The 14,028-nt window shown below is 47.8% G+C and overlaps 1 protein-coding gene across 6 annotated transcripts; it reads right to left on the minus strand.

Annotated features, from left to right (window-relative positions):
* Positions 1 to 285: 285 nt before the first annotated feature.
* Positions 286 to 7,339, minus strand: mmp23bb (matrix metallopeptidase 23bb). 6 transcript variants are annotated; one of them, XM_037118363.1, is made up of 9 exons: positions 6,849 to 7,339; positions 5,106 to 5,200; positions 3,841 to 3,980; positions 3,579 to 3,746; positions 3,280 to 3,444; positions 3,035 to 3,145; positions 2,737 to 2,863; positions 2,086 to 2,150; positions 1,624 to 1,754 (listed from the first exon to the last, which is right to left on the minus strand). In XM_037118363.1, exons 1-8 carry the CDS (start codon positions 6,942 to 6,944, stop codon positions 2,090 to 2,092), a joined length of 963 nt encoding a protein of 320 aa, XP_036974258.1. In that variant the 5' UTR covers positions 6,945 to 7,339; the 3' UTR covers positions 1,624 to 1,754; positions 2,086 to 2,089. The 6 variants fall into 6 exon arrangements, with proteins under 6 accessions (XP_036974236.1, XP_036974225.1, XP_036974242.1 ...); XM_037118341.1 differs by lacking the exon at positions 2,086 to 2,150 and having other exon boundaries at positions 286 to 1,754; positions 6,876 to 7,338; XM_037118330.1 differs by lacking the exon at positions 2,086 to 2,150 and having other exon boundaries at positions 286 to 1,754; positions 6,849 to 7,338.
* Between the last annotated feature and the right edge of the window lie 6,689 nt (positions 7,340 to 14,028).

A 14,028-nucleotide genomic window follows, 5' to 3' on the forward strand; every position in this document is an offset into this window, starting at 1 on the left:
GTGCACGCGCGGAGGAGCATCTGACCAATCAGAGCATCTGACCAATCCGTGCTATTCGGACGGAAAGCACGGATTGGTCAGCTTTTTCTCAGTCCTGCAGCTGCCACAGAGATCTGATTATTTTCATTCCTTTTTCTGAATACATAATGTATTGACTACTCTCAGGACAGCAGGACCATTTCACCCAGTATAACAAAATGTGTTTCTGAACAACATTACAGACCCTAGCTTTAAGAGTTATTATTGAATATTAATGTTGGACACACATGAGTTCATGAGTGGAGTTAAAACAGCTTTTATTGTATGTAAACTCAAAGTTTAAGACATCAGGATGAAAATACAGCAATGCATTGTGGGTGAATCACGTGGAATACTGGATCGTCCAATCAGACTCTGAAAACTTCTGATGATAGTCAGATGAGTGTGATGAACAGTGATGGTGTCCATCATCAGACACTCGGCTCAGTTAGTCTCAGGCTGTAACGTGATCACAGTGAGAAGAACAGAAATCTGGAAATCCTCACAGTCCATCACAGAACATCTTGGGCCAGATTCTGATCAGTCTGTTGTTACTGGGGTTCTATTTCACGATGACTTCCTCCTCTGACCATCTGATGGATCAGTGGCATGGAAATATTTATTTTACATCTATAAACTGTCATCAGTTCTGACAGTACTGGACGTGATGCTCAGAAAACACTCTTCATTGTTTTACAGTCATCACATGACATGTAGTACCGACAGTGGCCACTACTGTCTTTGCTAATCAACTATTTCATTAATTGCAGTCAGCTATAAGAGGGTCATATATCAGTTCTACAGGCTACAATAAACACAGCTGAGTTTGTCAGAATATAAACTTGATTTTGTTCTGTTGGTGTTTCAATTCAAACATGATGTTCATTTCATTTTTACGCAGTTTGATGTGAACATAAATAAATCAATAAAAATGTCTTCCTGGACACATTGATCAACTCAGTCCAATAATATCAAGAGAAACTGTATTAATGTTGGACTCATCAATTATAGATTACAGATTACATACACATGACTTCATTCCTTCAGCAACAGTTCAGAACATCCTGTAGGAATATGAGCACCAGTAATCTGATCAGGACAGTAACAACAACATCACCTCTGCAGATTACAGACACAAGATTTTCTACCACAACATTACAGCTACAAAACATCCTGGCGTTTACAGATACCTTACATCCTTCTGGATTATGGGTACAGAACGTCCGACAGGATTAAGGGTATTCAACGTCCAACAGGACTACGGGTACAAGACTTCCTACAGAATTAGGGGCACATAATATCCCAACAGCAATCCTGCTGAGATGATTACAGGTACACAACACATCCTGGGATAATTGCCAGGATTATAATCTGATGTACTGAGGGGAACCTGACAACCTGCCAGGAGGATTACGATGAGAAGAGGTCATGTTGTTACCACAGAGCTGCCATGAGTTTTTAGTCAGGTCCCAGAGCTTCTGAACCATTTGAAAATTACAGTGACAGTTGAATGAGGTATTGTCCTCCATTCTGGCTGACGTCCTTAACTGTTGGACGGCTCCTCTGGTTTAAGTCGGATGGCCCAGGAGTTGGCGGACACGATGTCTCCCCTTCGATGAACGCGGCAGGTATAAACGCCCTCGTTGAACTCGTTGGCAACGATGCGAAGGTCTCGGTCCTTCATGACTATGTAGCCAGGGATGGAGGTCAGGATCTGCTCGCCATCTTTGTACCAGCTGGACAACAACAGCATGAAGACAGATTACAGATATTTTATCTGGTTTGGATTGTTGGTCATTCTTTTACTACCGCTGCTCTGTAACTTAACTTTGTTCAGCTGCATATGCATAAAGCAACGTGGTTCGACTAGCCAAGGAAGCTAAGCTAAGCTAACAGTGTATTCAAACAGCATGAATGAGAGAAACAGCAGCCGAGTATGTCAGGTTCTCCTGACTGAGCTGGTTTAATCAGAAGATAATAACCAGGATATGGAGATGTGATGTTCATGGCTGAGCAGCAACACGCTCCACACATATCACAGACAACAACAGCTCTGAGGAGACGCACCTCGTCACCGAGCTCTCTGCTGGGGACACCTGCCATGCTGTTCCTCTGTGGATGGAGTATCTTCCCTTTATATGACAGACGCCAGTTAGGGTAACCCATAATAACAACGTAACCGTCTCCTTGACAACTGATCAGGTGGTGGAAAGCTCTGGAAACAGGTTGGTTTGATCAAGACTGAACCTTCAGTTGTTTGTTTCACCTCTTTTATATTTTTGTTTCACTTTATGATGATTCAACACTGTGATCAGCATATTGATTGGTTTTTTTGAGATTCTTTTTTTTGAGGCATAGATTCCTTTATTTGACAGTGGTCTGATCAGAAGTGACTTGTAGTAAAGGTCCTCCGGCCGGATTCGAACCAGAGTCCATTGCGTTTGTGGCATGTGCTCTAACCACTCGACGACCTGTGCACCAGCATTATTGATTGTTGAGTGATATGAAAGCTAAATTACATTAAAGCCTTAAAGGAAACATTAAAAGAAATGTCTCAGATTTTCTGTCTTAGTAAACTGAATCTCTTTCAGACTTGATGGCTTCAGTTTCAGTCAGTGAAACTAGATTTACTTTCAGTCCTCCATTGAGCCATTCATTCTTTATTCCTCACTGATTGGGTTTCATAAAGACCAATGGATGAAGTATTGATCAGCTGACCTGACTTTTGGCGGTGAGCGAGGGTTTTTGGTTCCACAGCGGAATCCCACCACCTTCCCCCTGGGAACCATCTTGATCTTGACGTTGGCAGGTGGTGGCGTTGGCGTGGTAATTTCTTCCAGAGGCTCTGAGGGCAGGAAATGAGAGTCATACCAGAGATAGTTAGAAATGGACATACCTCAGAGAGAGAGTTCAGTTTCTGTCTCGACATCCAGAAAAAGACCGTCAGAGAATTAACTGTGTTTAGCTTCTTGATTCATGTTTGGATGAAAGGATGACCGTTATGATGTTGTCTCACCGTAGCAGAAGTCACAGCGCTGAGGACAGTTCTTCTTCATGAAGGTCTTCCTCCGCTCACAGAAGCCAAGTCGAGCCCACGGGTCACAAACTCGCTTCTTATCTACACAGCCTGCAGACACACAGATGGTCACACATCAGAGCTGGAAACAACAGTCACCAACGTGACCGTGACGACTGGCTGACCAGTCAGTGCAGTGAGCAGCTGTGAGACAACACGACTGTCAGAGCCGACGGCTGACTGACCGTAGAGCCTCTGGATGCCCCACACGTCGTCCTGGGCGATGTTCCTCTGTCCTGTGTACGTGGCGTTGGGATGCATCAGAGCCTGAGGATCTCTGGAGTGCCACAGACCGAGAGCGTGGCCGATCTCATGAGCTGCCACCTGGACCAGGTCATTCAGCCACACACCTGTAGGATCACATGTTCATGCCTGACCCCTCCTGACAGCACCTGACTGCACCTGATCACACCTGTAACTCTGAATACACTCCTGCTGGTTTACTGAGGTATTCCTATGTACTGGAGTATCTCAGTAAAGTTACCTTGTTTCCAGCTGAACCGGGACTTCCCAAGGATCCAGAACTCGTGGTTGTCAAAGTGGATTTCTCCTCGTGGTGGCAGGAAGGCGTGAGCCAGCTCACCATTCAGCCCGTCGAAACACGGGTGGAGGGGTGACCACCAGCAGTCAGTGTGGTTAAAGGTGTAGAAGCCTAACACACACACACACACACACACACACAGTATTTCATTTGTCTTCCTCATTGTGTTTCTTTGTTTCTCTGTGCCGGCTGAAGCTCCGCCTACCGATAGTGATGTCAGTGGTGGCATTGCCGTCGGTGACCTCAGTGAAGCTGAGAGGAGACACATCACTCCACTTTGTGAAAGCGATGCTGATGGCCTTCCTCGTGTCCTCCATGTTCAGAGTGTTAGGAAACTTTATGATCCTGAGAGACAGACAGGTAGGGAGACAGACAGGTAGGGAGACAGACAGGTAGGGAGACAGACAGGTCAAACATAGAGACAGCATGTTGGTTTTGCTACCCTGGTCCTGTCTACAATGAGGCGTTTGACTGTCAGACTAAGTTCAGGGTAAATACCCCTTAAAGCTGAAAGCTTAAATTTACCAATAAGACCAACCAGTTCCACTCAGCATCAGCTGCACTCACCTGTCTGACACCTGACATCAGTTATCATGGCTGCTGTGATGTATGTCTGTGACTGGCTCTACATTACCTGTAGGTCCAGTGACCTCTGACCTCTACCTGTATGTCTCGTGACCTCTGACCTCTACCTGTATGTCTTGTGACCTCTGACCTCTACCTGTATGTCTCGTGACCTCTACCTGTATGTCTTGTGACCTCTGACCTCTACCTGTATGTCTCGTGACCTCTGACCTCTACCTGTATGTCTCGTGACCTCTGACCTCTACCTGTATGTCTCGTGACCTCTACCTGTATGTCTCGTGACCTCTGACCTCTACCTGTATGTCTTGTGACCTCTGACCTCTACCTGTATGTCTTGTGACCTCTGACCTCTACCTGTAGGTCTCGTGACCTCTACCTGTATGTCCTGTGACCTCTGACCTCTACCTGTATGTCTCGTGACCTCTACCTGTATGTCTTGTGACCTCTACCTGTATGTCTCGTGACCTCTGACCTCTACCTGTATGTCTCGTGACCTCTGACCTCTACCTGTATGTCTCGTGACCTCTGACCTCTACCTGTATGTCTTGTGACCTCTGACCTCTACCTGTAGGTCTCGTGACCTCTACCTGTATGTCCTGTGACCTCTGACCTCTACCTGTATGTCTCGTGACCTCTACCTGTATGTCTTGTGACCTCTACCTGTATGTCTCGTGACCTCTGACCTCTACCTGTATGTCTCGTGACCTCTGACCTCTACCTGTATGTCTTGTGACCTCTGACCTCTACCTGTATGTCTCGTGACCTCTACCTGTATGTCTCGTGACCTCTGACCTCTACCTGTATGTCTCGTGACCTCTGACCTCTACCTGTATGTCTCGTGACCTCTGACCTCTACCTGCATGTCTCGTGACCTCTGACCTCTACCTGTATGTGAGGTTGTGGTGCGTCCACTTGTGTCCGACGGGGTTGATGGCGTAGCGTTTCTGTCTGGTCTCCGTCACTCTGCTGCTGCCACACATCTGAAAACACACAAACCAGAATCTTTAGCAGGTCATAGCAGGTTCATGGTTGATGATTACATCACTTCCTCTCGATGATGTCACTGACTCTGAATGAAAGTGTATCAGAAAATCTCGACTCCCAGGGTGCATTTCACCACCAGACATCGATCAGGTTTCACTGTTAGTTACCATGGCAATGCGTTTGTTATTCAATGTCACTCTGATCCAGGATGCTGATGTGCTGAGGCTCATGGGAAATGTAGTGGTGAGTCTCAATGAAGCAAAGAAAAAACATGATTATCAGTGAAACATCAAGCTTCAGATGAGTCTGATCGATGAGTCTGATCAATGAGTCTGATTGATGAGTCTGATTGATGAGTCTGATTGGCTGACAGCAGATCAGCTGACTCGACAGTAAAATTAAAAGTTTCCACATGAACAAAGTTTGAGACGTGGCACAAAAACTCTGATTGACTACAGATGTGAAACACTTCCTCTTCTTTCTTTCTTTCTTTCTTTCTTTCTTTCCTGTGTTGCCCCTTTGATCGCCCCACCTCCTCCCCCTCCTCCTCCTCCTCCTCCCCCTCCTCCTCCTCCTCCTCCCCCTCCACCTCCACCTCCTCCTCCTCCTCCTCCACCTCCTCCCCCTCCACCTCCTCCTCCCCCTCCTCCCCTCCACCTCCTCCTCCTCCCCCTCCCCCTCCTCCGCCTCCTCCCCCTCCTCCACCTCCTCCTCCTCCTCCTCCCCCCCCTCCACCAGCTCCTCCTGCTCCTCCTCCTCCCCCTCCCCCTCCACCTCCACCTCCTCCTCCTCCTCCTCCTCCCCCTCCTCCTCCTCCTCCCCCTCCTCCTCCTCCTCCTCCCCCTCCACCTCCTCCTCCCCTCTCTATCTGTCACCCACATGTGAATCTGCTCCTCCAGTCCGTCTGAACTGAACTCAGCGGGACTCTTTCACTTCCAGTTCTGACTGTAAACATAATGATCAGCAGACCGCCAAAATAAAAGCTTATCTGGTGTTGAAACTGTTTCCGCCTGTTGTTGTACTGATCACACAGAGAGATGCTCCGCTGCAACACTGCTACAGATTCATTATTGATCATTTTCTTGATCGATTGACCAGCTGCTTGTCTGTAAAATCCTGTCCTCAAACTGATCAGTAATCAGTTAAAACAGTTGATAGTAACTGATGAATCAGTTGAACTGTTACAGTTTGGAACCAATCAGAGCTCAGCTGGTTCAGGTTCATTGATGAAGAAGCTGTTCGAGTCCTCTGATGGATTTTAAATAACGACAGGATCAATAAATCATGAGAAGACGAAATATTGAATATTGATTAAAGTTGGAATGATCTGTGTTTCGTTCCCTCACTACACATTCATGTAATGATTGATTGATCATATTGGATATTGGTTTGTTTTCACTTCACTGATGATTTTGATTATTGATTATCATAATTAAGCCAAATATGATGAGAACAGATCGATGTTTACAGAGGAATTATCATAATTTTGATCGATTAATAATAAAAACTGACGATGAAAAGTAACATATCATTATTGTCAATCAATAATTCTGAACCATTTGATCAATCAGCTGACTTCATGGCACCTAAACAGTTTACCACGAATCATAGATACGTGATCGATTGATAAGTGAGTTCACTGACCTGCGGCCTCACAGAGGCTCCGCTCACCTTCATCACCACCATCATCATCATCATCATCATCATCACCGTCATCGCCGTCAGCAGAGGAGGATCCATGATGAAACTCTACACAGTCCGACACATGACCCGCCAGTCAACCAACCAATCAATCAATCAATCAATCCATACATCAGTCAGTCTGTGCGCGTGTCCACAGAAAGCGTCTCCACGCCGTGAGTCCGGGTCTCCTCGGGTCCTTATTAGTCCTTGAGAACCATTAAAAACAATCCGGTCTTGATCCGTGCTGAGAAGAGAAGAGGGTCTGAGGACGGGCTGAGCCGGGTCGAGCTGCTCCTGGTCCCGGTCTTGGTGCGTCCCGCTCCGCTCTGGAACAAAGTGAGGGGAAGTTCCCGGACAGTTCGCTCGCTGCTGCAGTGGGGCCGGTCCGGAGGGGCGGGGTCAGGTGTGTGTGTGTGTGTGTGTGTGTGTGTGTGTGTGTGTGTGTGTGTGTGTGTGTGAGCGGTGTCCGTTTACACACTGACTGTTTAACTCTTCACGGCCTGAGTCTCAGTATTCTGAGTTAAACTGTTTTCTGCTTGTGCGTTTGTGTCTGTTCTGGATCAGCTGCACACAAACAGACACAGACATGGTTCTGGTTCCTGTCTCTGGAGGCCCTAAGGGCTCGGGGCCACAGGTAGGGCCACCCCGAGGTGTTTTCCCAGCAGCAGCTGTCCAGATGTGCAGAGTTTGACTTGTCTCTGTGAGAACATCTGTCCAAACAGAGACGCACTCAGAGAAGCTGATCTGATCCGTTAGACACAGACAAGGGAGCCCAGATAAAATACATCAGAACACAAGAATGTGAGAACAAAAGGACAATCAGGGTTGTGTCCGAAATTCAATACTATACACTACATACTCAGTATATGTACTATCGTTCAACATACTTTTGAGTGAATAACAGCAGTACACATCTTTTCAGATGCACTGTTTAGTGCAGAAGTGACGCACTTCCTGAGAGCCTCCTGCTGGTTGAGACGCGTAAGTAACCGTGGTAACCGGTGCCAACCTCAGCTCTACTTGCAATCTGCAATAATACTCTGTTAATACATCTAATAACAATAATCTAATAATACATCCTTGATATGCATCCAGTAAGAAGCCGCACAATAATAAATGTGAAATGCAGGCGAACTTGTTAAGTGATGTTGTTGTACTGGGTGCACGGGTTACCACGCTGTCGCTGTCCGCCATTGTCTGTGGTGTTGTTGTTGTCGTCACCACTGCATTGCATTGTGGGATAATTATGCCGGCGTAGTGTCCAGTGCTTGCATACTGTAATATTTACCGGAAACAATATGCACCTCATGCACTATTGGGTTCATGTGAAGGTTTCGGACATAATAAAAAGTCTTGCATACTGTTCTAGCGTACTCAGTAGCATGTTAGTGTGGAGTTTCGGACGCAGCCCAGGACATCAGGACAGACGGATAAACTCCAGAACAGAGACTGACGCAGTTCACACATGGTTCTCTACATTTCTGAAACTGGTTCTACGATTCTGCAGCACGAGGCGCCACTCTGACCAGAACACTGACATCTGATGTGGACTCAGCTCAGGACCGGGAGAGATGAAGCAGACACATCACAGTTTAATGTTGACACATAATTAGACCTGTCCTATTAAAAACGTGTCACAGGGTCACACCTGTTCACAGGTGACGTATATTTGTTCCATCCTCAGGTGGAAACACAGTCGGTGTCATTTAGTTCCTCGCAGCCTTCATCGCTGCAGCAGCTTCGTCACACGATTCACTGATTACTGCAGCTCATTAACAACAGGCCGCGGCACAATGACAGCTGCTGACCCAGCTTATTATTATTATTATTATTATTATGAGATTAGACCAATCTCAACCATGACAACAATGATACAACAATCAACAACACAATTAACAACAACACAATAAACTACAACACATAATTAACACAGGACTCAACACTGTTGTGTTGTTTATTGTTATGTTATTTACTAGCAATTAGCTGCAGCTGTTGTTGTGTTGTTGTTGTTGTTGTTGTTGTTGTTTATTGCTGTGTTGTTAACCAGCAGTCAGCTGCAGCAGCACCTCGGTCACCTTCACAGGGAGACAGAGTGCCTGCAGAGCTTCTCTCTCATCATGCAGAGCAGCTCATTAAAGCTGCATTGTGAGCTGAAGGAGGTTTGAATGCTGGCAGCTGAGCAGCCTGGCACAATCCCATCATGCACTGCAACAATGACCTCACACTGACTCTGAGCTTCAGATCGATAATACTGAAACCTGAGAGCGTGACTCCAAGTTTACCTGCTGACGAGGATGAATGAAGAACAACAGAATGATCAGCGTCTGACTGCATTAACGTCAGACCTGCTGCTCACCTGCACAGGTGGGCGGAGCTATGACAGCTCACTGGTGCAGACTGTGACCTCATACAATAAATGTTTCAGCAGAAATCATCTCCTGAACCTTTTGCAGAGCACCTTCACAGATCGACATGACGAACAGGCAGCAACGCGTCCTCCGTCTTGTGTGTTCATGTGACGAGTCGTAGAGATCGTGTGTGTGAGAGCAGCAGACGTCCAACTGAAGCTGCTGGTGTCACTGCTGCTCTCAGAGCTGCTAACAGACTGTGGGAATGTATTCTGATGTGATGAATGAATCAGCTGATGAGGATTTGATTGTGCGAATGTGACTGTGACTGATGTCAGTGTGCCGTTGGTCACCATGGCAACAACAACACATTCAAACAAACTCCGACCCGAGTAAACATCAACCATACAGAACTCTCCAGGAAGTGTCCCTCCATCAGGTACACCTGCTGCTCTGAGGCCCTGCGGGAGTTTCCCATCATGCCTCAGTGTTCCTGCCGGGGCCTCCGGGGGCGTCCTGGCAGCCGTCCAGTCGACCTTGAGGCCGGAGCGCCGGACTCCGGGTGGTGAGACGCCCAGTGAGACGAGCAGCGAGACAGAGGAGGAGACGGACCTTCAGGCTGAGCTGACGGATGAGGATTTAATTACACCTCTGTCCATTCATCTGTCCATCACACACACACACACACACACACACACACACACACACACACACACACACACACACACACTTGTCTGGTTTCTATGGAGCTGAACACAGACTTTGTGTTGTTCACTGTGTGTGTGTTCAGGCTCCAGCTGATGTTTGATTCTTGTTTCTGTTTTAAACACAAACATTCTGATTTAAACATTTCAGATTTGAATATTTATATTCTAACAGTTTGATTGAACAAACACTCCTCACATTAATAAACCTCTATAATTGTATCACTCAAACTTATAAGTGAGGCGCCTGTGTCATCCAGTTCTCATGTCTTGGGATCCTACATTTCCCACAATGCACTGCTCACCAGTCACAGAGGACATTATACTGACTCTCTTCTCTGTTTGAGTTAACTAAACTTGATGGAAAAGGTTTGTGTCCATGGATTGGTTCAGTATCAGGTCCTGGTGGCAGCAGGGTCCTGGAGGATCCTGAGGTGATCCAAGTCCAGATGAGATATATAATCACACCGATATATTCTGGGTCTTGTACCAGTTGGACGTGTCCAGAAGGATTCCTCCAAAGGATTTTGTTCAGATGTTAGCATTGTCAACAATCACAGCCTGATATGTTGGAGAGACTCTGGCAGCTGTTGTTGGGTTAGGGTTTGGGTTTGGGTCCAGAGGTCAGGCCGACCACTGGAGTCATGGGGCTCCGGAACTGCAGGCCTGTAGACCACCTGCAGGGACGGACACCGAGTCAGGTGCTTCACAAGCTGGGCATCAGGCAAAGGAGGAGACCAATCAGGAGTGTCCCTTTAAATCCTCACCTACTCTTACAGCTATCCACTGAGGTAGTTCAGGTGCTGGTTTCGAGCCAGTGTTTACTCTTCCAGAGCACAAACTCTTAGCTGGTCTACAACAAAGAAGCGCAAATTATTTACTAAAGCTAATGTAGCAAGTTCTGACTCAAAATGTGAACCAACTCCAACCTGCAGGAAGATTACAAACAAAGAATCTGAATATCTACTAGGAACACCTCAATCTAATGACTTGGATCATCAACAAAAGCCTCTTCAGGTAACAATCAAGTGTTCACATAAGGTCAGGAGTCCGTGTGGTCGGCCATATTGACTCCTAACCATGCTAGAAACTGAAGACATACACAGTGATTGAACGAGGTGACTCTACGGTTGACAAGAAAACCAGCTTCCTAAAATGTTTAGAGGTTGAACCATCTTGGAACCAGAACTATCACCAGACCAGTACCAGCATTTGAAGTCCAGAAAAGCCAACACAGAGAACCAGCAGTGATGAAGGTCAACTGTATGACAACTTGAACCATCACAGACAGACATCACAACAGCTGCTGCGTTGTGCTGGCTGGTGACTGATAAACTCCTCCGATCACATGATGTCATCAAACTACAGCTGATCTCTGTGTACAATAAAATGACATCATTACTATTTTAGCAGCTTTGTTTTCAAGGTTTAGTCACTTTGAAATATTATATATAGATCAGCTGACATCTTTAATCAAAAACTAAACTCCTCAGACTGATGATTTTAAACAATTCTAATGATTTTATGTTTTATTCTTTTGAAAGACAATTATAAGATTAAAGCCGCTATAAAACCTGATAGCTCATCCATTCATCCATCTTCTGTTTATCCGGGGCCGCAGCGGCAGCTGTCTGAGCAGGGACACCCAGACTTCCCTCTCCCCAGACTCTTCCTCTAGCTCTTGCGTTCCCAGTCCAGCCGAGTGACATAGTCACTCCAGCGTGTCCTGGGTCTTCCCCGGGGTCTCCTCCCAGCGGGACATGCCAGGAACACCTCCCGTGGAAGGCGTCCCGGGGGCATCCATAACAGATGCCCGAGCCACCTCAACTGGCTCCTCTCGATGTGGAGGAGCAGCGGCTCTACTCCGAGCTCCTCCCGGGTGACAGAGCTCCTCACCCTATCTCTAAGGGAGCGCCCCGCCACCCTGCGGAGGAAACTCATTTCAGCCGCTTGTATCCGGGATCTTATTCTTTCGGTCATGACCTAAAGTTCATGACCATAGGTGAGGGTAGGAACGTAGATTGACCAGTAAATTGAGAGCTTCGCCTTTCGACTCAGCTCTCTCTTCACCACGACAGACCGATACAACGACTGCATTACTGCGGCCGCCGCACCGATCCGCCTGTCAATCTCACGTTCCATCCTTCCCTCACTCGAGAACAAGACCCCAAGATACTTAAACTCCTCCACCTGAGGCAGTAGCTCCCCCCCCAACCTGGAGGGGACAAGCCAACTTTTTCCGGTTGAGGACCATGGCCTCGGACTTGGAGGTGCTGATTCTTATCCCAGCTGCTTCACACTCGGCTGCAAATCGTCCCAGGACATGCCGGAGGTCTCGGCTCGAAGGAGCCAACAAGATAACATCATCTGCAAAAAGCAGAGATGAAATCCTGTGGCTCCCGAACCAGATCCCCTCCGGCCCGTGGCTGCGCCTAGAAATTCTGTCCATGAAAATAATGAACAGAACCGGTGACAAAGGGCAGCCCTGCCGGAGTCCAACATGCACCCGGAACAGGTCTGACTTACTGCCGGCAATGCGAACCAGGCTCCTGCTCCGCTCGTACAGGGATCGTACGGCCCTTAACAGAGGGCCTCCAACCCTGTACTCTCGGAGCACCTCCCACAGGATGCCGTGAGGGACACGGTCGAATGCTTTCTCCAAGTCCACAAAACACATGTGGACTGGTTGGGCAAACTCCCATGAACCCTTGAGCACCCTGCAGGGGTATAGAGCTGGTCCAGTGGAAAACCACATTGTTCCTCCTGAAACCGAGGTTCGACTATCGGCCAAATTCTCCTCTCCAGTACCCTGGAATAGACTTTCCCAGGCAGACTGAGGGTAGTTGGAACACACCCTCCAGTCCCCCTTTTTGAATAGGGGGACCACCATCCCGGTCTGCCAGTCCAGAGGCACTGTCCCTGACTGCCACGCGATGCTGCAGAGACATGTCAGCCACGACAAGCCCACAACATCCAGAGACTTGAGGTACTCAGGGCGGATCTCATCCACCCCCGGTGCTTTGCCACAGAGGAGCTTCCCGACTACCTCAGTGACTTCGGCTTGGGTGATGAATGAATCCACCTCTTAGTCCCCAGCCTCTGCTTCCTCTATGGAAGGTGTGTCAGTGGGATTGAGGAGATGCTCGAAGTATTCCTTCCACCGCCCGACAATGTCGCCAGTCGAGGTCAACAGCTCCCCACTTCCACTGTAAACAGTGTTGGTGGGGGACTGTTTCCCCTTCTTGAGGCACCGGAAGGTTTGCCAGAATTTCTTCATGGTCCTCCAGTCCTCCTCCATGGCTTCCCCGAACTTTTCCTAGAACCAAGTTTTTGCTTCTGCGACTGCCTGTGCTGCTGCACGCTTGGCCTGCCAGTACCCGTCAGCTGCCTCAGGAGTCCCATGAGCCAACCAGGCTCGATAGGACTCCTTCTTCAGCTTGACAGCATCCCTAACCCAGTCCACCACTGGGTTTGGGGATTGCAGCCACAACAGGCACCAGAGACCTTACGGTCTTCGAACAGCTGCGTCAACAATGGAAGTGGAGAACATTGTCCATTCGGACTCTATGTCCCCAGCCTCCATCTGGTCAAAGCTCTCCTGTAGGAGGGTGTTGGAGACTTCCCTGACAGAGGGTTCCGCCTTACATTCCCAGCAGACCCTCACAATACGTTTGGGTCTGCCAGGTCTGTCCAGCTTCCTCCCCTGCCAGCAGATCCGACTCACCGTCAGGTGGTGATCAGTTGACAGCTCAGCCCCTCTCTTCACCCGAGTGTCCAAGACATACAGCCGGAGGTCAGATGACACGACTACAAAGTCGATCATTGACCTCCGGCCTAGGGCGTCCTGGTGCCACGTGCACTGATGGACACCCTTATGTTTGAACATGGTGTTTGTTATGGACAAACTGTGAGCAGGGTTAGGGTTAGGGTAGCACAGAAGTCGAGCAACAGCAACCTGAGAGCTCATTTTATTCTTAATATTTCACCTTTATTTGTTTCCTGGGAATATAACACTCATCTTTCATCATTCTGCTCTGTATGCGTCAAGCTGTACAAATAAAGTTGGACTGAATAACAAATACACATTCA

Source organism: Acanthopagrus latus, chromosome 2, assembly GCF_904848185.1.
Source record: "Acanthopagrus latus isolate v.2019 chromosome 2, fAcaLat1.1, whole genome shotgun sequence".
Classification (NCBI taxonomy): domain Eukaryota; kingdom Metazoa; phylum Chordata; class Actinopteri; order Spariformes; family Sparidae; genus Acanthopagrus; species Acanthopagrus latus.

Excerpts from the sequence above, each read along its gene's own strand:
- mmp23bb (XM_037118330.1), bottom strand. The coding sequence starts at position 6,944 with ATGGATCCTCCTCTGCTGACGGCGATGACGGTGATGATGATGATGATG. Across the intron at positions 3,146-3,279 it reads GGGCATCCAGAGGCTCTACG|GCTGTGTAGATAAGAAGCGA; the intron begins GTCAGTCAGCCG and ends GTGTGTCTGCAG. Across the intron at positions 1,755-2,736 it reads CGCTCACCGCCAAAAGTCAG|CTGGTACAAAGATGGCGAGC; the intron begins GTCAGCTGATCA and ends GTTGTTGTCCAG.